Source organism: Mesoplodon densirostris, chromosome 11 (assembly GCF_025265405.1).
Source record: "Mesoplodon densirostris isolate mMesDen1 chromosome 11, mMesDen1 primary haplotype, whole genome shotgun sequence".
Lineage (NCBI taxonomy): Eukaryota > Metazoa > Chordata > Mammalia > Artiodactyla > Ziphiidae > Mesoplodon > Mesoplodon densirostris.
This window is the reverse complement of record NC_082671.1, coordinates 22,449,593-22,474,354: the sequence shown is the minus strand read 5'-3', so window position 1 is coordinate 22,474,354 and position 24,762 is coordinate 22,449,593. Positions and strand designations below refer to the sequence as shown.

At 37.9% G+C, this 24,762-nt stretch overlaps 1 protein-coding gene across 1 annotated transcript in view; it reads left to right on the top strand.

Annotated features, from left to right (window-relative positions):
• The first annotated feature begins 1,464 nt into the window (after positions 1 to 1,464).
• The window catches only part of LMNTD1 (lamin tail domain containing 1), a 42,216-nt gene continuing 18,918 nt past the window's right edge, over positions 1,465 to 24,762 (top strand). Inside the window, exons 1-3 of the mRNA XM_060113343.1 lie at positions 1,465 to 1,553; positions 17,156 to 17,391; positions 20,323 to 20,521. Coding sequence (XP_059969326.1) covers positions 1,465 to 1,553; positions 17,156 to 17,391; positions 20,323 to 20,521 — 524 coding nt within the window. The remainder of the gene's footprint in view (positions 1,554 to 17,155; positions 17,392 to 20,322; positions 20,522 to 24,762) is intronic.

The window sequence follows — 24,762 nt, the reverse complement described above, 5'->3', positions numbered from 1 at the left end:
TCCTCAGGTCCATTCTCTACACCTGTGTTTTGTTCCTATCCTGCCCCTACTTCTTCAGAACCTTTTTTTTTTTTTAGATTCCATATATATGTGTTAGCATACGGTATTTGTTTTTCTCTTTCTGACTTTCTTCACTCTGTATTACAGACTCTAGGTCCATCCAACTCACTGCAAATAACTCAATTTCGTTTCTTTTTATGGCTGAGTAATATTCCATTGTATATATTTGCCACATCTTCTTTATCCATTCATCTGTCGATGGACACTTAGGTTGCTTCCATGTCCTGGCTATTGTAAATAGAGCTGCAATGAACATTGTGGTACATGACTCTTTTTGAATTATGGTTTTCTCAGGATATATGCCCAGTAGTGGGATTGCTGTGTCATATGGTAGTTCTATTTTTAATTTTTTGGAAGCCATTGTCTAATCTAAATTGGAAGATATTTTATCATTATTCCTTGAAGTGGGAATTATTTGTTCATAGTAACTTGCTGGTTCCTGGTACACAGTAGATGCTTATTTAAATATTTATTGAATGAACTTACTCATCCAGTAATCATCATCATTCTATATCTTATTACTGTGTATAATCATTTACTTTCATATGGGTTAATTTTATCCCCATGCCATTATTATCATGACACATTGTGTGGATCTTTTACTCGAGATAGAACCTGAATTAAGTGATTTCTTCTAAATCATATTGCTGGTGTAACTAGAAGAATTTAGAACTCCTGGCTTTGATTTCACTGTTTCTACCAATAGGTTTCTTTTCGCCTTAAAATACACAAGTTTTCTGTTCCTGCTGCCTAGATGTTGCCATGTGCTCAAAGAGCATCTGTCAAAACAAAAAGACAAAAAACAGTGATTAACTCCCCCAATATTTGCATACTAGCCTTAATCCTAAGAAATCCAAAATAGGATATCAAACATTTTGATGGCAAAATTTGTCTGGTAGGATAAACAGCTCTCTTAAAAACAAGTTACTGTTATTTGATGTCTGCAAACTGCAAAGCAGGTGCAGCATTAACATAGTAATTGTTCAGAGACTGGAACTTTGTAACTATGGAGACATTACTTCACAGTGTTCTAACAGGAAGTGTTGGCCAGATGTGAAAGTTGTCATCATAAAGGTAGCTTTGCTGGCTTACTGCGCTGCCTCTTGAGTTGCTTCCAGTGAGTGCTACACACCTTCATCTAGATTTGTTTAATATTTTTAGCCAATATCAGTATTGGCTATATCAGTATTGGCTATATCAGTGCTTACATATTCATATTAGAATCCTGGTTGTGGCCCCAGCTTGGTTAAGAAATCATGAAGTCTGGCAGGTGCTTTAAGGTAGTTAGATTAACAAGTGAGGTCACTCAAAAAAGAAAATCTGCCTTGAAGCTCAGCTCTATTCACTGATTAATGTCATGATTTGTTTTCCCAGAAAAGAAAAGAGACTTCTCTTCCAGCCAAGATGAAAGACACACAAGCCACTCAGGAAATTTCGGCGGTCCTGCAGAGTGAAGTCCATGAGCAGGAAGATAAAATGGAAAATCAAGCTCAGTAAGAAAGGCACAAATGAGTTTTAGAAGTTGAGGATAGAGTATTTGACCTCTTTGTTTCAAAACAGCTTATAAAAAGTTAGAACTAGAACCGAGTCTACAAATTTCCTAAAATTAATTAATGATAACATACAATTTCCCCAACCACTGTTTTATAAGGTTTAGTCTTTGAGTAATGTAAAAATTCACCTAGACAGATCTCCATCCTATCAGACCTGGTTGAGATTCCAAAGCTCATATCTAGCATGTTAATTGTTTCTTTAAGGTAATTGGCAGACAGTTTCTTTAAAACTAATTTATTAACCCAGGGACAGAGAACTGCTAGAGAATTTTGGTTTGGGAAATGTCTGTGAGGATGTTAAATAAAAGCTACAACTCTCTTTTTACTACTAATATAAATCATTCTATCAAATAAAGCATTAGCATTGGTTTTCCAACGTTTTCTAGAAAATGATCACTAATATTGAATATACACAGTTTAAGGCTAATGTTAGTTTAGATCTAGATGCCCTGTATTTACTGATCAGTTCAAGTCTATTTTTTTTAAAGTGTTTTTATTAGTTATCTGTTTTACACATATTAGTTTATATATGTCAATCCCAATCTCCCAATTCATCCCACCACCACCACAATCCCCCACCTCCTGCTTTCCCCCCTGGGTGTCCATGCATTTGTTCTCTACATCTGTGTTTCTATTTCTGCCTTGCAAACCAGTTCATCTGTACGATTTTTCTAGATTCCACATATATGTGTTAATATATGATATTTGTTTTTCTCTTTCTGACTTACTTCACTCTATATGACAGTCTCTAGGTCCAACCACGTCTCTACAAATGACTGAATTTCGTTCCTTTTTATGGCTGAGTAATATTCTATTGTATATATGTACCACATCTTCTTTATCCATTCGTCTGTCGATGGGCATTTAGGTTGTTTCCATGACCTAACTATTATAAATAGTGGTGCATTGAACATTGGGGTGAATATATCTTTTTGAATTATGGTTTTCTCTGGGTATATGCCCAGTAGTGGGATTGCTGGATCGTATGGTAATTATATTTTTAATTTTCTAAGGAACTTCCATGCTGTTCTCCATAGTGGCTGTATCAGTTTACATTCCCACCAACAGTGCAAGAGGGTTCTCTTTTCTCCACACCCTCTCCAGCATTTATGGTTTGTAAATTTTCTGGTGATACCCATTCTAACCGGTGTGAGGTGATACCTCATTGTAGCTCTGATTTGCATTTCTCTAATAATTAGTGATGTTGAGCAGCTTTTCATGTGCCTATTGGCCATCTGTATGTCTTCTTTGGAGAAATGACTATTTAGGCCTTCTGTCCATTTTTTGACTGGGTTGTTTGTTTTTTTTAATATTGGGCTCCATGAGCTGTTTATATATTTTGGAGATTAATCCTCTGTCTGTTGATACGTTTGCAAATATTTTCTCCCACTCTGAGGGTAGGCTTTTCGTCTTCTTTATAGTTTCCTTTGCTGTCCAAAAGCTTTTAAGTTTCATTAGGCCCCATTTGTTTATTTTTGTTTTTATTTCCATTACTCTAGGAGGTGGGTCAAAAAAGATCTTGCTATGATTTATGTCAAAGAGTGTTCTTCCGATGTTGTCCTCTAAGAGTTTTCTAGTGTCTGATCTTACATTTAGGTCTTTAATCCATTTGGAGTTTATTTTGTGTATGGTGTTAGGGAGTGTTATATCTGTATTCTTTTACATGTAGCTGTCCAGTTTTCCCAGCACCACTTATTGAAGAGACCATCTTTTCTCCATTGTATATCCCTGCCTCTTTGTCATAGATTAGTTGACCACAGGTGTGTGGGTTTATCTCTGAGATTTCTATCCTGTTCTATTGATCTCTATTTCTGTTTTTCTGCCAGTACCATATTGTCTTGATTACTGTAGCTTTGTAGTATAGTCTGAAGTCAGGGAGACTGATACTTCCAGCTCCATTTTTTTTTTCTCAAGATTGCTTTAGCTATATGGGGTCTTTTGTGTCTAGAAGATGTTTTGTTCTAGTTCTGTAAAAAATGCCAGTGGTAATTTGATAGGGATTGCATTGAATCTGTAGATTGTTTTGGGTAGTATAGTCATTTTCACAATATTGATTCTTCCAATCCAAGAACATGGTATATCTCCATCTGTTTGTGTAATCTTTGGTTTTTTCATCAGTGTCTTATAATTTTCTGAGAACAGGTCTTTTACCGTCTTAGGTAGGTTTATTCCTAGGTATTTTATACTTTTTGTAGCAATGGTGAATGGGATTGTTTCCTTAATTTCTCTTTCTGATCTTTCGTTGTTAGTGTATAGGAAGGCAAGAGATTTCTGTGCATTAATTTTGTATCCTGCAACTTTACCAAATTCATTGATTAGCTCTAGTAGTTTTCTGGTAGCATCTTTAGGAATCTCTGTATATAGTATCATGTCATCTGCAAACAGTGACAGTTTTATTTCTTCTTTTCCAGTTTGTATTCTTTTTATTTCCTTTTCCTCTCTGATTTCCATGGCTAGGACTTCCAAAACTATGTTGAATAATAGTGGCAAGAGTGGAAGTCCTTGTGTTGTTCCTGATCTTAGAGAAAATGCTTTCAGTTTTTCACCATTGAGAATGATGTTTGCTGTGGGTTTGTAATAAATGGCCTTTATTATGTTGAGGTAGGTTCCCTCTATGCGAACTTCCTGGAGAGTTTTTATCATAAGTGGGTGTTGAATTTTGTCAAAAGCTTTTTCTGCATCTATTGAGATGATCCTATGGTTTTTATTCTTCAGTTTGTTAATATGGTGTATCACATTGATTCATTTCAGTATATTGAAGGATCCTTGCCTCCTTGGGATAAATCCCACTTGACCATGGTGTATGGTCCTGTTAATGTGTCATTGGACTCTGTTTGCTACTATTTTGCTCAGGATTTTTGCATCTATATTCATCAGTGATATTGGTCTGTAGTTTTCTTTTTTTTGTAGTATATTTGCCTGGTTTCAGTATCAGAGTGATGGTGGCCTTGTAGAATGAGTTTGGGAGTGTTCCTTCTTCTGCAAATTTTGGAAGAGTTTGAGAAGCATTGGTGTTAGCTCTTCTCTAAATGTCTGATAGAATTCACCTGTGAAGCCATCTGGTCCTGGACTTTGGTTTGTTGGAAGATTTTTAATCACAGTTTCAATTTCATTACTTGTGATTTGTCTGTTCATATTTTCTATTTCTTCCTGGTTCAGTCTTGGAAAGTTATACCTTTCTAAGAATTTGTCCATTTCTTCCAGGTTCTCCATTTTACTGGCATAGAGTTGCTTGTCATAGTCTCTTATGATATTTTGTATTTCAGTGGTGTCTGTTGTAACTTCTTTTTCATTTCTAATTTTATTGGTTTCAGTCCTCTCCCTCTTTTTCTTCATGAGTCTGGTTAAAGTTTTATCAATTTTGTTTATCTTCTCAGAGAACCAGCTTCTAGTTTTATTGATCTTTGCTATTGTTTTCTTTGTTTCTATTTCACTTATTTCTGCTCTGATCTTTATGATTTCTTTCATTCTACTAACTTTGAGTTTTGTTTGTTCTTCTTTCTCTAGTTCCTTTAGGTGTAAGTTCAGATTGTTTATTTGAGATGCTTCTTGTTTCTTTCTTTTTTTTTTTTTTTTTTGCAGAAAATATTTTTTTTATTTTAAAAATTTAATCAGTTATACATACACATATGTTCCCATATCCCCTCCCTTTTGCGTCTCCCTCCCACCCTCCCTATCCCACCCCTCCAGGCGGTCACAAAGAACCAAGCTGATCTCCCTGTGCTATGCGGCTGCTTCCCACTAGCTATCTACCTTACGTTTGGTAGTGTATATATGTCCATGCCGCTCTTTCACTTTGTCACAGCTTACCCTTCCCCCTCCCCATATCCTCAAGTCCATGCTCTAGTAGGTCTGTGTCTTTATTCCTGTCTTACCCCTATGTTCTTGATGACATTTTTTTCTTAAATTCCATATATATGTGTCAGCATACAGTATTTGTCTTTCTCTTTCTGACTTACTTCACTCTGTATGACAGACTCTAGGTCCATCCACCTCATTACAAATAGCTCAATTTCATTTCTTTTTATGGCTGAGTAATATTCCATTGTATATATGTGCCACATCTTCTTTATCCATTCATCCGATGATGGACACTTAGGTTGTTTCCATCTCCGGGCTATTGTAAATAGGGCTGCTATGAACATTTTGGTACATGTCTCTTTTTGAATTATGGTTTTCTCAGGGTATATGCCCAGTAGTGGGATTGCTGGGTCATATGGTAGTTCTATTTGTAGTTTTTTAAGGAACCTCCATACCGTTCTCCATAGTGGCTGTACCAATTCACATTCCCACCAGCAGTGCAAGAGTGTTCCCTTTTTTCCACACCCTCTCCAGCATTTATTGTTTCTAGATTTTTTGATGATGGCCATTCTGACTGGTGTGAGATGATATCTCATTGTAGTTTTGATTTGCATTTCTCTAATGAGTAAAGATGTTGAGCATCCTTTCATGTGTTTGTTGGATGTCTGTATATCTTCTGTGGAGAAATGTCTATTTAGGTCTTCTGCCCATTTTTGGATTGGGTTGTTTGTTTTTTTGCTATTGAGCTGAATGAGCTGCTTATAAATTTTGGAGATTAATACTGTGTCAGTTGCTTCATTTGCAAATATTTTCTCCCATTCTGAGGGTTGTCTTTTCGTCTTGTTTATGGTTTCCTTTGCTGTGCAAAAGCTTTGAAGTTTCATTAGGTCCCATGTGTTTATTTTTGTCTTTATTTCCATTTCTCTAGGAGGCGGGTCAAAAAGGATCTTGCTGTGATTTATGTCATAGAGTGTTCTGCCTATGTTTTCCTCTAGGAGTTTGATAGTGTCTGGCCTTACATTTAGGTCTTTAATCCATTTTGAGCTAATTTTTGTGTATGGTGTTAGGGAGTGATCTAATCTCATACTTTTACATGTCCCTGTCCAGTTTTCCCAGCACCACTTATTGAAGAGACTGTCCTTTCTCCACTGTACATTCCTGCCTCCTTTATCAAAGATAAGGTGACCATATGTCCGTGGGTTTATCTCTGGGCTTTCTATCCTGTTCCATTGATCTATCTTTCTGTTTTTGTGCCAGTACCATACTGTCTTGATTACTGTAGCTTTGTAGTATAGTCTGAAGTCAGGGAGCCTGATTCCTCCAGCTCCGTTTTTTGTTCTCAAGATTGCTTTTGCTATTCGGGGTCTTTTGTGTTTCCATACAAATTGTGAAATTTTTTGTTCTAGCTCTGTGAAAAATGCCATTGGTAGTTTGATAGGTATTGCATTGAATCTGTAGATTGCTTTGGGTAGTAGAGTCATTTTCACAATGTTGATTCTTCCAATCCAAGAACATGGTACATCTCTCCATCTATTTGTATCATCTTTAATTTCTTTCATCAGTGTCTTATAATTTTCTGCATACAGGTCTTTTGTCTCCTTAGGTAGGTTTATTCCTAGATATTTTATTCTTTTTGTTGCAATGGTAAATGGGAGTGTTTTCTTGATTTCACTTTCAGATTTTTCATCATTAGTATATAGGAATGCCAGAGATTTCTGTGCATTAATTTTGTATCCTGCAACTTTACCAAATTCATTGATTAGCTCTAGTAGTTTTCTGGTAGCATCTTTAGGATTCTCTATGTATAGTATCATGTCATCTGCAAACAGTGACAGCTTTACTTCTTCTTTTCCCATTTGGATTCCTTTTATTTCCTTTTCTTCTCTGATTGCTGTGGCTAAAACTTCCAAAACTATGTTGAATAAGAGTGGTGAGAGTGGGCAACCTTGTCTTGTTCCTGATCTTAGTGGAAATGGTTTCAGTTTTTCACCATTGAGGACGATGCTGGCTGTGGGTTTGTCATATATGGCCTTTATTATGTTGAGGAAAGTTCCCTCTATGCCTACTTTCTGCAGGGTTTTTATCATAAATGGGTGTTGAATTTTGTCAAAAGCTTTCTCTGCATCTATTGAGATGATCATATGGTTTTTCTCCTTCAGTTTGTTAATATGGTGTATCACATTGATTGATTTGCGTATATTGAAGAATCCTTGCATTCCTGGAATAAACCCCACTTGATCATGGTGTATGATCCTTTTAATGTGCTGTTGGATTCTGTTTGCTAGTATTTTGTTGAGGATTTTTGCATCTATGTTCATCAGTGATATTGGCCTGTAGTTTTCTTTCTTTGTGACATCCTTGTCTGGTTTTGGTATCAAGGTGATGGTGGTCTCGTAGAATGAGTTTGGAAGTGTTCCTCCCTCTGCTATATTTTGGAAGAGTTTGAGAAGGATAGGTGTTAGCTCTTCTCTAAATGCTTGATAGAATTCGCCTGTGAAGCCATCTGGTCCTGGGCTTTTGTTTGTTGGAAGATTTTTAATCACAGTTTCAATTTCAGTGCTTGTGATTGGTCTGTTCATATTTTCTATTTCTTCCTGATTCAGTCTTGGCAGGTTGTGCATTTCTAAGAATTTGTCCATTTCTTCCAGGTTGTCCATTTTATTGGCATAGAGTTGCTTATAGTAATCTCTCACGATCTTTTGTATTTCTGCAGTGTCAGTTGTTACTTCTCCTTTTTCATTTCTAATTCTATTGATTTGAGTCTTCTCCCTTTTTTTCTTGAGGAGTCTGGCTAATGGTTTATCAATTTTGTTTATCTTCTCAAAGAACCAGCTTTTAGTTTTATTGATCTTTGCTATCGTTTCCTTCATTTCTTTTTCATTTATTTCTGATCTGATTTTTATGATTTCTTTCCTTCTGCTAACTTTGGGATGTTTTTGTTCTTCTTTCTCTAATTGCTTTAGGTGCAAGGTTAGGTTGTTTATTCGAGATGTTTCCTGTTTCTTAAGGTGGGATTGTATTGCCATAAACTTCCCTCTTAGAACTGCTTTTGCTGCATCCCATAGGTTTTGGGTCGTCGTGTCTCCATTGTCATTTGTTTCTAGGTATTTTTTAATTTCCTCTTTGATTTCTTCAGTGATCACTTCGTTATTAAGTAGTGTATTGTTTAGCCTCCATGTGTTTGTATGTTTTACAGCTCTTTTCCTGTAATTGATATCTAGTCTCATAGCATTGTGGTCGGAAAAGATACTTGATACAATTTCAATTTTCATAAATTTACCAAGGCTTGATTTGTGACCCAAGATATGATCTATCCTGGAGAATGTTCCATGAGCACTTGAGAAAAATGTGTATTCTGTTGTTTTTGGATGGAATGTCCTATAAATATCAATTAAGTCCATCTTGTTTAATGTATCATTTAAAGCTTGTGTTTCCTTATTTATTTTCATTTTGGATGACCTGTCCATTGGTGAAAGTGGGGTGTTAAAGTCCCCTACTATGATTGTGTTACTGACGATTTCTCCTTTTATGGCTGTTAATATTTCCCTTATGTATTGAGGTGCTCCTATGTTTGGTGCATAAATATTTACAATTGTTATATCTTCTTCTTGGATTGATCCCTTGATCATTATGTAGTGTCCTTCTTTGTCTCTTCTAATAGTCTTTATTTTAAAGTCTATTTTGTCTGATATGAGAATTGCTACTCCAGCTTTCTTTTGGTTTCCATTTGCATGGAATATCTTTTTCCATCCCCTTACTTTCAGTCTGTATGTGTCTCTAGGTCTGAAGTGGGTCTCTTGTAGACAGCATATATATGGGTCTTGTTTTTGTATCCATTCAGCCAGTCTGTGTCTTTTGGTGGGAGCATTTAATCCATTTACATTTAAGGTAATTATTGATATGTATGTTCCTATTCCCATTTTCTTAATTGTTTTGGGTTCGTTATTGTAGTTCTTTTCCTTCTCTTGTGTTTCTTGCCTAGAGAAGTTCCTTTAGCATTTGTTGTAAAGCTGATTTGGTGGTGCTGAACTCTCTCAGCTTTTGCTTGTCTGTAAAGGTTTTAATTTCGCCATCACATCTGAATGAGATCCTTGCTGGGTAGAGTAATCTTGGTTGCAGGTTTTTCTCCTTCATCACTTTAAGTATGTCCTGCCACTCCCTTCTGGCTTGTAGAGTTTCTGCTGAGAGATCAGCTGTTATCCTGATGGGGATTCCCTTGTGTGTTATTTGTTGTTTTTGCCTTGCTGCTTTTAATATGATTTCTTTGTGTTTAATTTTTGACAGTTTGATTAATATGTGTCTTGGTGTATTTCTCCTTGGATTTATTCTGTATGGGACTCTCTGTGCCTCCTGGACTTGATTAACTATTTCCTTTCCCATATTAGGGAAGTTTTCAACTATAATCTCTTCAAATATTTTCTCAGTCCCTTTCTTTTTCTCTTCTTCTTCTGGAACCCCTATAATTCGAATGTTGGTGCGTTTAATGTTGTCCCAGAGGTCTCTGAGACTGTCCTCTGTTCTTTTCATTCTTTTTTCTTTATTTTGCTGTGCAGCAGTTATTTCCACTATTTTATCTTCCACCTCACTTATCCGTTCTTCTGCCTCAGTTATTCTGCTATTGATCCCATCTAGAGTATTTTTTATTTCATTTATTGTGTTTTTAATCGATGCTTGATTCATCTTTAGTTCTTCTAGGTCCTTGTTAACTGTTTCTTGCATTTTGTCTATTCTATTTCCAAGATTTTGGATCATCTTTACCATCATTATTCTGAATTCTTTTTCAGATAGACTGCCTATTACCTCTTCATTTGTTAGGTCTGGTGGGTTTTTATCTTGCTCCTTCTCCTGCTGTGTGTTTATCTGTCTTCTCATTTTGCTTATGTTACTGTGTTTGGGGTCTCCTTTTTGCAGGCTGCAAGGTTCGTAGTTCCCGTTGTTTTTGGTGTCTGTCCCCAGTGGCTAAGGTTGGTTTAGTGGGTTGTGTAGGCTTCTTGGTGGAGGGGACTACTGCCTGTGTTCTGGTGGATGAGGCTGGATCTTGTCTTTCTGGTGGGCAGGTCCACGTCTGGTGGTGTGTTTTGGGGTGTTTGCGGACTTTTTATGATTTGAGGCAGCCTCTCTGCTAATGGGTGGCGTTGTGTTCCTGTCTTGCTAGTTGTTTGGCATAGGGTGTACAGCACTGTAGCTTGCTGGTCGTTGAGTGAAGCTGGGTGCTGGTGTTGAGATGGAGATCTCTGGAAGATTTTCGCCGTTTGATATTATGTGGAGCTGGGAGGTCTCTTGTGGACCAGTGTCCTGAAGTTCGCTCTCCCACCTCAGAGGCACAGCACTGACTCCTGGCTCCTCAATTTGGGATGATTTGTTGTCTATTCATGTATTCCACAGATGCAGGGTACATGAAGTTGATTGTGGAGCTTTAATCCGCTGCTTCTGAGGCTGCTGGGAGAGGTTTCCCTTTCTCTTCTTTGTTCTCACAGCTCCTGGGTCTCAGCTTTGGATTTGGCCCCGCCTCTGCGTGTAGGTCGCCGGAGGGCGTCTGTTCTTCGCTCAGACAGGACAGGGTTAAAGGAGCAGCCTCTTCGGGGACTCTGGCTCACTCAGGCCGGGCGGGAGGGAGGGGCACGGAGTGCGGGGCGAGCCTGCAGCAGCAGAGGTCGGCGTGACGTTGCACCAGCCCGAGGCGCGCCGTGCGTTCTCCCAGGGAAGCCGCCCCTGGATCCCGGGACCCCGGCAGTGGCAGGCTGCACAGGCTCCCGGAAGGGCGGTGTGGGCAGTGACCTGCGCTCGCACACAGGCTTCTTGGCGGCGGCAGCAGCAGCCCCAGTGTCCCACGCCCGTCTCTGGGCTCCGCGCTTTCAGCCGCGACTCGCGCCCGTCTCTGGAGCTCCTTTACACGGCGCTCTTAATCCCCTCTCCTCGCGCACCAGGAAACCAAGAGGGAAGAAAAAGTCTCCTGCCTCTTCGGCAGCTCCAGAGTTTTCCCGAACTCCCTCCCGGCTAGCTGTGGCACATTAGCCCCCTTCAGGCTGAGTTCTCGCCGCCAGCCCCAGTCCTCTCCCTGCGCTCTGACCAAAGCCCGAGCCTCAGCTCCAGCGCCGCCCGCCCCGTCGGGGGAGCAGACAAGCCTCTCGGGCTGGTGAGTGCCGCTTGGCACCGCTCCTCCGTGCGGGAATCTCTCTGCTTTGCCCTACCCAGGTATGTGGGGAGTTTCTTGCCTTTTGGGAGGTCTGGGGTCTTCTGCCAGCATTCAGTAGGTGTTCTGTAGGAGTTGTTCCACGTGTAGCTGTATTTCTGGTGTATCTGTGGGGAGGAAGGTGATCTCTGCGTCTTACTCTTCCGCCATCTTACCCGGAAGTCGCTTCTTGTTTCTTGAGGTAGGATTGTATTGCTATAAACTTCTCTCTTAGAACTGCTTTTGCTGCATCCCATAGGTTTTGGATCATTGTGTTTTCATTGTCATTTGTCTCTAGGTATTTCTTGATTTCCTCTTTGATTTCTTCAGTGATCTCTTGGTTATTTAGTAATGTATTGTTTAGCCTCCATGTGTTTGTGTTTTTTACATTTTTTCCCCTGTAATTGATTTCTAATCTCATAGTGTTGTGGTCAGAAAAGATGCTTGATATGATTTCAATTTTCTTAAATTTACCGAGGCTTGATTTGTGACCCAAGATGTGATTTATACTGGAGAATGTTCCATGTGCACTTGAGAAGAAAGTGTCATCTGCTGTTTTTGGATAGAATATCCTATAACTATCAATTAAATCTATCTGGTTTATTGTGTCATTTACAGCTTGTGTTTCCTTATTAATTTTCTCTTTGGATGATCTGTCCACTGGTGTAATGAGGTGTTAAAGTCCCCCACTATTATTGTGTTACTGTCGATTTCTTCTTTTATAGCTGTTAGAGTGTGTCTTATGTATTAGGGTGCTCCTATGTTGGGTGCATATATATTTATAATTTTTATATCTACTTCTTGTATTGATCCCTTGATCATTATGTTGTGTCCTTCCTTGTCTCTTGTAACATTCTTTATTTTAGTCTATTTTATCTGATATGAGTATTGCTATTCCAGCTTTCTTTTGATTTCCATTTGCATGGAATATCTTTTTCCATCCCCTCACTTTCAGTCTGTATGTGTCCCTAGGTCTCAAGTGGGTCTCTTGTAGACAGCATATAGATGGGTCTTGGTTTTATATCCATTCAGCAAACCTGTGTCTTTTGGTTGGAACATTTAATCCATTCATATTTAAGGTAATTATCGATATGTATGTTCCTATTACCATTTTCTTAATTGTTTTGTTTTTGTTTTTGTAGGTCCTTTTCTTCTCTTGTGTTTCCCACTTAGAGAAGTTCCTTTGGCATTTGTTGTAGAGCTGGTTTTGTGGTGCTGAATTCTCTTAGCTTTTGCTTGTCTGTAAAGCTTTTGATTTCTCCATCGAGTCTGAATTGAGATCCTCACCAGGTGTAGTAATCTTGGTTGTAAGTTCTTCCCTTTTATCACCTTAAATATATACTGCCACTCCCTTCTGGCTTGCAGAGTTTCTGCTGAGAAATCAGCTATTAACCTTATGGGAGTTCCCTTGTATGTTATTTGTCATTTTTCCCTTGTTGCTTTTAATAATTTTTCTTTGTCTTTAATTGTTGTCAATTTGATTACTATGTGTCTCAGCATGTTTCTCCTTGGCTTTATCCTGCCTCAGACTCTCTGTGCTTCCTGGACTTTGGTGGTTATTTCTTTTCCCATGTTAGTGAAGTTTTCAACTATAATCTCTTCAAGTATTTTCTCGGCTCCTTTCTCTCTCTCTTCTGTTTCTGGGACCCCTATAATGTGAATGTTGGTGCATTTAATGTTGTCCCAGAGGTCTCTTTGGCTATCTTCATTTCTTTTCATTCTTTTTTCTTTATTCTATTCCTCAGCAGTGAATTCCACCATTCTGTCTTCCAGGTCACTTATCCATTTTTCTGCCTCAGTTTTTCTGCTATTGATTACTTCTAGTGTATTTTTTCATTTCAGTTATTGTATTGTTCATCTCTGTTTGTTCTTTAATTCTTCTAGGTGTTTGTTCTTTAATTCTTCTCGGTCTTTGTTAAACATTTCTTGCATCTTCTTGATCTTTGCCTCCATTATTTTCTGAGGTCCTGGATCATCTTCACTATCATTATTCTGAATTGTTTTTCTGGGAGGTTGCCTATCTCCACTTCATTTAGCTGTTTTTCTGGGGTTTTATCTTGTTCCTTCATCTGGTACATAGCCCTCTGCCTTTTCATCTTGTCTATCTTTCTGTGAATGTGGTTTTTGTCCTACAAGCTGCAGAATTGTAGTTCTTTTTGCTTTTCTGTCTTCCCTCTGGTGGATGAGGCTATCTAAGAGGCTTGTGGAAGTTTCCTGATGGGAGGGACTGGTGGTGGGTAGAGCTGGGTGTTACTCTGGTGGGCAGAGCTCAGTAAAATGTTAATTCCCTTGTCTGCTGATGGGTGGGGCTGTTTGTTCCCTCCCTGTTGGTTGTTTGGCCTGAGGCGACCCAGCACTGGAGTCTACAGGCTCTTTAGTGGGACAAATGGCAGACTCTGGGAGGGCTCATGCCAAGGAGTACTTCCCAGAACTTCTGCTGCCAATGTCCTTGTCCCCGTGGTGAGCCACAGCCAACCCCCGCCTCTGCAGGACACCCTCCAACACTAGCAGGTTGGTCTGCTTCAGTCTCCTCTGGGGTCAATTTTCCTTTTCCCTGGTTCCTGATGTGCACACTCCTTTGTATGTGCCCTCCAAGAGTGGAGTCTCTGTTTCCCCTAGTCCTGTCCAAGTCCTGCAATCAAATCCCACTAGCCTTCAATGTCTGATTCTCTGGGAATTCCTCCTCCTATTGCCAGACCCCAAGGTTGGGAAGCCTGACTTGGTGCTCAGAACCTTCACTCCAGTGGATGGACTCCTGTGGTGTAATTGTTTTGCTGTTTGTGAGTCACCCACCCAGTGGTTATGGATTTTGATTTTATTGTGATTGCACCCCTCCTACTGTCTCATTGAGGCTTCTCCTTTGTCTTTGGATGTGGAGTATCTTTTTTGTTGAGTTCCAGTGTCTTCCTGTTGATGATTTTTCAGCAGTTAGTTATGATTCCAGTGCTCTCGCAAGAGGGAGTGAGCTCACGTCCTTCTACTCTGCCATCTTGAACCAATCTCTCTCAAGTCTATTTTTAAAATATTTGTTCTTAGAGGTCATCTGAGAAATAACTGTTGTCAGTATTACCAATGCAGCATTGAAATAACATTGAAATGCTGGAATTGAACTTTTATAACTGCCTCTGGTTTAGTGCTAATCAATTACAGAGGGAGCAAAATACCAAGTAAGGGCTTGGAAAATTCCACATGGGAAAGGGAAACCTCACTAAGAACAAGGAAGAAAATCTCTCATCTTCCAAAAGGAGTCTAATAGGTGGGTGAGTGCAGGGCTCAGACAATGGGCTACATTATGCTCATTTCTTCCTGAAATGTTTCAGCTCTTCCAACAGTGTGTGCTGCCATTAGAAATTTCTTATTCAACTACAAAAACAAGAATCCCCTGTGGCCCTAAACTGAAGTTCTTTGATCACAACATTTGCAAAGGCTTATTGGGAATCTTTTGTGGAATTAAATTTATTTGGAAATGCTATTGTTTTACCAGTGGAAGAAAAAAATTCAGAGCTTATAAAATGAACATGCTGAAAAGATGTAGCCAGTTGTCTGTAATGAAACCCAGATGTAAGGAACTTTGAAAGAGAAAGGTCTTTTTCCTGCTTATTCTAGACAGTGTCAGGGAAAAATTATGTCATATGATCTGTCTCAGTTTAGACAGAGATGAAATATTTGTCATTTGACAATAGACCTCTGTAGTCTCCTTTTCGTTACAACCACAGTCATACTCAAGAGCATATCTTCATGGGTTAGAGATTTTTGACAAAGATGAGTGGTTGGGTAGTCAGTAGAATGGCACGTGCTCAAGCTTGATAAGTACTGGGCTAATAATAATGCAGTTTCCAAAGCCAATGCCATTTAATTATTTTTAAAAATTGTCTGAGATATCTGTGCCTTGTGAGAGGCACACTTAGAGAATTCTGATTTTGAATACAGAGCTCTCCAGATATAATATTTCTGATGAAGGAGCTTACAAATTATAGAACAAAACGATTGTGAATACCTCTTGGTAAACAAAGAGATTGAGAGTAACATCAGCAAGATGGCAGATTAGGAAGCTTCAGGCCCTTGTTCCGTTATGGAAAGATTTGGAAAAACAAAAACAAAGAACAGAAGACTGGCTAAAATAACATTATAGGAACTCTGGAAAACAAAGAGATCAAAATAGAGACAGTGCTTGGAGGCAAAACACTTAGTTCCTGACTTATAGTGGATAGACATTTGGCCCCCAGGAAGGGAGGGCTTGGGCTGGCCAAGTGTCTGGTTTTTCAGAGAGCTAAAGGGTTGGACCCCAGGACTTTGTTCACAATTCAAGCATTAAACACACACACATTCACACACACATGGATTGCTTTGAAGTTACTGAGAAGAGCCTCAATGTGACTCATAAAATGCAGTTGTCATAAGCCTTTTCATGAGTTGCTCCATGAGAATATTGTTTTACTTGTAAAATAAGTGTACTGTAGTTTAGGGATTTTGTTTAAATGCTTGCACACTATACTTTTACATTTATGAAAAAGAAAGAAAGGAAAATCTTTATTCATATAGTAGGATTTACTTCCAAAAATAATACTCGGAAAGTAGGTCTTTCTTCTCCCTCTTTTGTGCTAGTCCCTTCAGCATTCACACATATACATACACAGATACACACAAACATACACATGTGAGCTGTATTTATAGTTATTAATTTGTAAAGTGCATTTGAAAGCACACATGAACTCTAGAATCTTTAGAAATACAGTAAAATTAGGTAAGCAAAAGGAGAAATTAAAGGAAAAAGTATAGTAAACCATTACATATTAAACAGAAATGATAATCATGTTTTTCATGTTAATGGAAAGGGGAAATATAATAAGTGATAAAAGTGGGATATAAATGGTTTATAGAGTCTCAATTTTGAGTGGAAAAAAATGCATTAGGGCTTCCCTGGTGGCGCAGTGGTTGAGAGTCCGCCTGCCGATGCAGAGGACACGGGTTCGTGCCCCGGTCTGGGAAGATCCCACATGCCGCGGAGCAGCTAGGCTGGTGAGCCATTGCTGCTAAGCCTGCGCGTGCAGAGCCTATGCTCTGCAACGGGAGAGGTCACAACAGTGAAAGGCCTGCGTACCACAAAAAAAAAAAAAAAAAAAAAAATTGCACTAAAAGGCCTGGAAGGAAAAAATATTGAATCACTATGTTGTACACCTGAAATTAATATAAAATTGTAAATCAACTACATTTCAATAAAAAAATTTTAATAAAAAATAAAAAGCATGGCAGGAAATGGTAAAAATTTTTAGTTGGTGGAATATAGTAATTTTTATTTTCTTCTTTCTGCATTTATACTTTTGCAAAACTATCTGAAGTAGGAGTTTATTGATTTTTAAATAGAAGAGAGAAAAGCATGACTTGACACTAAAGTGTTTTATTTAGATTGTTAAAACTAAAAGTATAAGATGTTCTTGCACTTGTGTTAGATGCATAATATCTTTGAAAAGCAAAACCCTGAGTAATAATGATAATTAATGCTTCTTGTGCTCACAGTCTATCATTTTGACTTTCTCACTTTGTTTATTATGCTAATTTTTGTACACAGAATTGAAGACACACGTGACGATCTCTCAAAGACACAGCAATCTTCAGTACATTTTTTTCCAACATCAACGGATTCAGATACCACTACCCTGCCATGTTCATGGTCATTATCCAATGAAATACCTCTCAGTTACTATCTGTCCAGCCCTCAGGTTAGTGGAGTAACGTTATCAACAGTTGGACCAAAGCCTCTTAAACCTGCTCTAGTGAGCCATTCCCAATCAGAAGACAGCTTGGGTAAGCAAAACATGTACCAAGTTTTTTAGAGTACTTTTAAAGCATATAGTTCAACAGAGTCTTTATGTGCCTAGAAGCCAGAATGATGTTTTATTATTTGTCTCCAATAATGCTAAATACTTTCTTAATGTCATATGCAGAATAATTTGACTCTGCCCACCATTGATTCTAGCACTGGAGTCATATTCAAGTCACATAAACATAGGTGGCCAAGTACATCATCTCTATGATTAAAATATCTTGAGTTAGCATAATGATTCATGGGTTGACCACTTAGATGCTCTAGAATTGCTAAATGATTAAAAATTGTAATGTATAGCATTAACTGCCCTTCCTCTGAATGCTATCAGAAAGATTAACAATGTCTTATGTATGTTATTCTATAGGAGACTATGGCTTAAGTAAGGAAAGACGGGTAGATAAGAGAAAGAAGAAAGATAAAGTAGGTAATAAAATGGTGGAGAGAAAAGGGAAAAAACAATAAAGAATTTGGAGAAGAGGAAAATGAAAGCAGCAGTAAAGTTTTGACAGTTGCCAACAATGCACTCAGCAGTGCTCACACTATGAGGTGTATGTTCCTCACCATGTTTAGGGAACTCTGAGGGTATGTTATCAACGTTTACTAAAAAGACCACTGCCCTTGGAAACAGAGGACCTAGGTTCAAACCACCTTTGTAGTCCCAATAACATGGGTAAGGTATTTAGCATCTCTGAGTCCCATTTTCCACACCTATAAAATGGGGATTAAAATATCAACTTCAGGGTTTCCCTGGTGGCGCAGTGGTTGAGAGTCCGCCTGCCGATGCAGGGGACACGGGCTCGTGCCCCCGTCCGGGAAGATCCCACATGCCGTGGAGCGGCTGGGCCCGTGAGCCATGGCCGCTGAGCCTGCACTTCCGGAGCCTGTGCTCCGCAACGGGAGAGGCCACAACAGTGAGAGGCCCGCGTACCGCAAAAAAAAAAAAAAAAAAAAAAAATCAACTTCACAGGGCTATCCAAAGAATTAAATGAGATATTTATGAAAATCACCTAGCACATAGTAAGTGTGCTCAATAAAATTAGTTGTGAATCTGAATGTATCTGTAAGTACCTTCTCATAGAATAGGCTAGACTTGGGGTCTGTATTACCAGTCAACTAACAAGTTTCAAAATTGTTAACAGGAATACACCCATGACTACCTGATGTCTTCACTTTCCTCTACCATTCTGTGGACATTACAGCCTTGCTCCGTCCTACCTACATTTCATTTTGTTCCTGGTACTTTCCTAAGCCTTTCCACAGTGTTGTATAGGACTTTGATCTACTGCCGTTATTGTCATAGTCCCTGTGCTTCATTGTTTGTATGCCTAAGATACATTTTTTGAAGAAGCCTCCTAAATTCACAATGACCTTTAGCAGTGACCAAAATCTATATGCTTAAAAGTGAAAATACACATTTTATATCTAAGGAGGTAATATTTCTCATCCTTTGGCACTGTATCATCATGGTATATGTTCTACATTTGAGTTGAACTGTGAAAGCTCCTAGTATTGGGGGGAGGGGGTAACAAATATACTGGTTTCGCCTTGCAAGATGAGAGTTGTGCTGGGATGAAGTCTTCTTCAGTTACTGTAGGTTCTGACTCTGTAGATAGATGGCTGAGTCTACCAAGACTTATTGCATTTGGTTCATTTCATTTCTAGATGAGATAATAACTGGAACTAAAATCAATGTGTCTTCTTTCCTTTTAGAATACAAAGATTTTCATCCCTCAGGATGAGCTATTAAGGATGCTATACATTCTCTTTCCCCAAAGGAATTTAAAGATTAAGCAAATACTCACTTGAATGGGAATGAACTCATTGAATTCCAAATATTTCTTCTAAACAAAATACTCTGAGGAATCCTCTTTAGGAACTATGTGTATTTTTTTTCCATCTTTCACATTGCTTTGGCTTTGTTAAAGACACAAGAAGATAAAGCACACTCTAGATTGTCTTAATCCTTTGATGACTTTGGATTCAGGGTCACATTGACCAAAGTCCCTGTGCTACAATAATAGCTCTCATTTATTGAGTACCTGCTAAATGCCAGATACTGTTCTAGACACTTACCTATACTATCTTCAATCCTCACATCGCCTCACACAAAGTAGTATTATCCTTATTTTATTTTCAGGAAAACTGAGAATTGGAAGGTTTCAATCATTTGGCTTAGTAAGTGACAGAGCTGGAGTACAGATGTGTCTAAATCCAAGACACATTGCTCTATCTATTTCATCATGATTCCTGTCTGTAGTGTTACTCTCTCTTTGCAGATACATAATTAGATTTATCCAGCATGATTCTTTCTATGCAAAATCTTGAAACTTATTTTGTATTTGAATCTTACTACTGAGAATTTTAAGAGTAAGAGGTTACTAGAATCTGATTAAACATTACTTTATCTTTTTAATAAAGTATTTTAGTTAATTAGAGGAAATTTAAGTCTTTACCTGGCAAAATACAAACCATTGGTAGGAAAGGACTCATTTGAGACTTTAATTTATGAGTAGCAATTTGGGGAGAAAAGCTAATACAAAATAGAATAAAGTTGTACTTACATATAATGTACCAAATTTGAGACTCAAATGTTTTACCTACTCAAAAACTTATGATGCTTGTAGTACAACTTAATCAGTTAAATTGTAATTATGCTGATGATACAATTGATATTTTAAGATAACTTCAATAATTTCTAGGAATTGAGTGCCACTAAAACTAATCACTTACTGGTTATTTTATAGACTGGTTTAAAGCTTCTAACTATCCTCACTTAGTTTGACTGTGACAGTAAAATGTATAAAGAATATCATTTTGTAGAAGCAAAGAATAAAGATAGTAGCTTTGGTTTCTTTTAATCTTTTATTTACTTCTCTCTCTATTGTCTCCTTCTTTGGTTTCTTTGAAAGGACTCAACAACTTCAAAATTCCAAAGAAACACACTATGCCGGTGCTTGCTTCTCAGCCAGCTGTGACTGGGGAAGGGGAGGATTATTTCCTATCTTTGTTTGGTGATTCAAAGAAACTTGTCATGCACTCATTCCACACCAAGAAAACTTGGAAGCACTTTTCTATGATTCTTGAAGAAGTGGGCCAATCTAGATCCAGGTAAATACTCCATTGAATTATTTAATATCTTCTATTGGGGTAGGAGTAATAAATTAGTAGGAAATAAAGTTCTAAACTGTAGTTAGATCCATGATCTCATCTAAGAGCCTAAGCAATCCATTAAAATATAACTGTTTCATATTCTGGGCAGTTAAAAGGAATCAATATAACTTTCTAGGGAACCAAACAAGGAAAGTTAATTCTTCAAAGATGCCAGAGAAAACAGCACGACATAAGTCTTACCAATAACGTTAACTCAATTATTCAAAAAAATTTTCATTATTGGCAAATCATTGAGATGGATTTAGAATCCTTTTTTATCTGTCTTGAGTTCAAGACAGAAGGAAAAAGGTGGACTTATAACTTACTGATCCATTTTTATGGTTATTAGTATCTGTAGAAAAAAAATTATCAGGAAGAAAGTTGATATTAGAACTAAAATAAAAGCTGACTCATCTATGCATTTACTTAACCCTGCTTTTCTTATTGCACAAACAACAGATTAAATTGTGAATTTTTAGTAATAAACACACATTTAAAAAACATTTTATTGAAGTATAGTTGATTTGCAATGTCGTGTTAGTTTCAGGTATACTGCAAAGTGACTCAGTTATACATATATATACATTCTTTTTCATATTCTTTCCATTATGATTTATCAGGGGATACTGAATATAGTTCCCTGTGCTATACAGTACAACCTTGTTGTTTATCCATCCTATGTATACTAGTTTGCATCTGCTTACCCCAAACTCCCAATGCTTCCCTCCCCCATCCCTCCTCCCCCTTGGCAACCAAAAGTCTGTTCTCTATGTTTGTGAGTTTGTTTATGTTTAATAGATATGTTCATTTGTGTCATACTTTAGATTCCACATATAAGTGATACCATATGGTATTTGTCTTTCTCTTTCTGACTTCACTTAGTATGATAATCTCTCGGTCCATCCATGTTGCTGCATATGGCATTATTTCATTCTTTTTTTATGGCTGATGTATAGATAGATAGATAGATACCCCACATCTTCTATATCCATTCATCTGTCAATGGACATTTAGGTTGTTTCCATGTCTTGGCTATTGTAAATAGTGCTGCTATGAACATTGGGGTGCATGTTTCTCTTTGAATTATAGTTTTGTCTGGATATATGCCCAGGAGTGGGATTGCTGGATCATATGGTAGCTCTATTTTTAGTTTTGAAGGAACCTCTGTACTGTCTTCCATAGTGGCTGCACCAATTTACATTCCCACCAACAGTAGGAGGGTTTTATTTTCTCCACACCCTCTCTATCATTTATTATTTGTAGACTTTTTAAAGATAGCCATTCTGACAGGTGTGAGGTGATTCCCCATTGTGGTTTTGACTTGCATTTCTCTAATAATTAGCGATGTTGAGCATCTTTTCATGTATCTTCTTTGGAAAAATGTCTGTTTAGGTCTTCGCCCATTTTTGGATGTGGTTTTTTGTTTCTTCACTATTGAGTTGTATGAGTTGCTTATACATTTTGGATATTAACCCCCTGTTGGTTGCATCATTTGCAATTGTTTTCCCCCATTCCATAGGTTGTCTTTTCATTTTGTTGATGGTTTCCTTTGCTGTGCAAAAGCTTTTAAGTTTGGTTATGTCCCATTTGTTTACTTTTGCTTTTATTTCTTTTGCCTTGGGCGACTGATCTAAGAAAATATTGCTACAACCTATGTTAAATTATGTTCTGCCTATGCTCTCTTCTAGGAGTTATATGGTGTCAAGTCTTACATTTAAGTCTTTAAACAATTTTGACTTTACTTTTGCATATGGTGTGAGGAAATGTTCTAATTTCATTGATTTACATCCAGCTTTAGCTGTCCAGCTTTCCCAACACCACTTGTTGAAGAGATGGTCATTTCTCCATTGTATATTCTTATTTCCTTTGTCGTACATTAATTGATAATAGGTGTGTGGGTTTATTTCTGGGCTCTCTATCTTGTTGCATTGATACATAAGTCTGTTTTTGTGCCAATACCACAGTTTTGATTACTGAAGGTTTCTAGTACAGTCCGAAGTGTGGAAGAGTTACACTTCCAGCTTTGTTCTTTTTCCTCAGCATTGCTTTGGCAATTCTGTTTTTTTTGTGTGTGATTCCATATAAATTTTAGGATATTTGCTCTGGTTCTGAAAAAAATGTCACGGTATTTTGATAGAGATTGCATTAAATCTGTAAATTACTTTGGGTACTATGGCCGTTTTAACAATATTAATTCTTCCATTCCAAAAACATGAGATATCTTTCCATTTCTTTGAATCATCTTCACTTTCTTTTGTCACTGTGTTATAGTTTTCAGCATATAGGTCTTTTACCTCCTTGCTTAAGTTTATTCCTAAGTATTTTATTCTTTTTGATGAGATTTGAAACAGGATTTTTAAATTTCTCTTTCTGTTACTTTATTATTAGTGTATAAAAATGCAAGAAATTTCTGTATATTAATCTTGTATCCTGCTACCTTGCTGAATTCATTTATTAGTTCTAATAGTTTTTGTGTGGAGACTCCATATGGAGTATCATGTCATCTGCAATACTGACAGTTTTACCTTCTTCCCTTCAATTTTTCTTGTCTGATTGCTGTGGTATTGAACATCATTTGAAGAGGTGTTTTTATGTGAGAACATCCCTGTGTAGACTTTGTGTGTTCAGTGTTTTTGGTGTGAGGACTGCTTTTGATATGGACATCTGTCATGTCTTTCTTAAAGGTGTGCTGGCCATTATCCCCTTGATAGGGGTGTGGTTGGTGTTGTAGTGTGTAGAGCCTGTGCAAGTTGTGTGGCCGGACTTCCTCTCTGCTCCATGGCTGTTGCAGCCCTGTCAGGAGCAGGGTCTACTCCCCAGTTGTTGGAGCAGAAGCCCTGAGGATCAGGTTCAATCAGACTCCGTTGCCCTTGAGTGCATGCCCTGCCCCAAAGGAGGTGATTGCTGAAGCAATGAGGTCTGTGCAGTCACAGAGGACCTATGCACTGCTTGTGTAGGTGTCCACGGTTCTGCTCAGAAGCAGCACCAAGGTCACTTACCTTTCTTTGTTGTGTTTGTCCTAAATCTAGTGCAAAGCCGTGATGTGAAGTAGGCTGGGGCTGGGGGTTGAGGTATTGTGGCTGCAGGAATTGAGGTGGTTCAGCTGCTGCCTGAGATCTGGGCTGCCTCTGTGGCAGTCTTCTTCCAGGACCCAGATCTAGTGCTAAGCTGCAGTATGGAGTGGGCAGAGCCCAGGGCACTCTCACTGGGAGAGCTGCTGTGTACTCCTGAGTGTGCTGACAGTGGCCACCGCTGCTCCACCCAGAACACACTCCAGGCTCTCCTTGCTATCTCTGCAGAGCTAGATTGAGTCCTCTCCCAGGGACAGTCTGCCCAAGATTCAGCACTTAGCTGTGGCATCAAAATACTTTCTAGTTTCCATTTTTATTTCTTCTTTGATCCTTGAGTAATAAGAAGTCTATTATTTAGCTCCCAAATATTTTACAGATTTTTCCAGTTCTGATGATTTTCCAGATATCTTTTATTATTGATTTCTAATTCAGTTTCATAGTGGTCAAAGAACATAATTTATATGACTTGAGTCCTTTTAAATGTATTGAGACTTGCTTTATAGCAGATATTGTCTATCCTGGTAAATGTTCTGGTAAATATATTTATCGTTGAGTGAAGTGTTTTGTAAATATTGATCAGGTCAAATTGATTGATAGTGTTAAGTCTATTGTCTTTTTTGTTGATTTTATGTCCATCAATTATTGAAAAAAGGGTGTTAAAATTCCCAACGATAATTGTGGATTCATTGATTTCTTCTTGCAGTTCTATCAGTTTTAGTTTCATGTATTTTGAAGCCTTGTTTTTAGGTGTATAAACATTTAGGATTGTTATATCTTCTTCCAATATAGAATTGATGTCTATATCATTATGAAATAAACTTCTTTATCCATAGCATTATTCTTTGCTCAGAAATCTACTATGTCTAATATCAATATAACCATTCCAGCTTTCTTTTACTGGTGTTAGCATGGTATAGCTTTTTTTATTCTTTTACTTTTAGCCTATTTGTGTCTTTATATTTAATATTATGTTTTGTATCAATAGGTAGCATGCAGTAGGCTTGATCTTTCATCTTCTGACAATCTCTGTCTTTTAATTTGGGCATTTAAACAATTTAAAGTAATTTTTAATATGGCTGATTAATTCTATTATCTTGTTATTCATTTTCTATTTGTCCCAACTGTTCT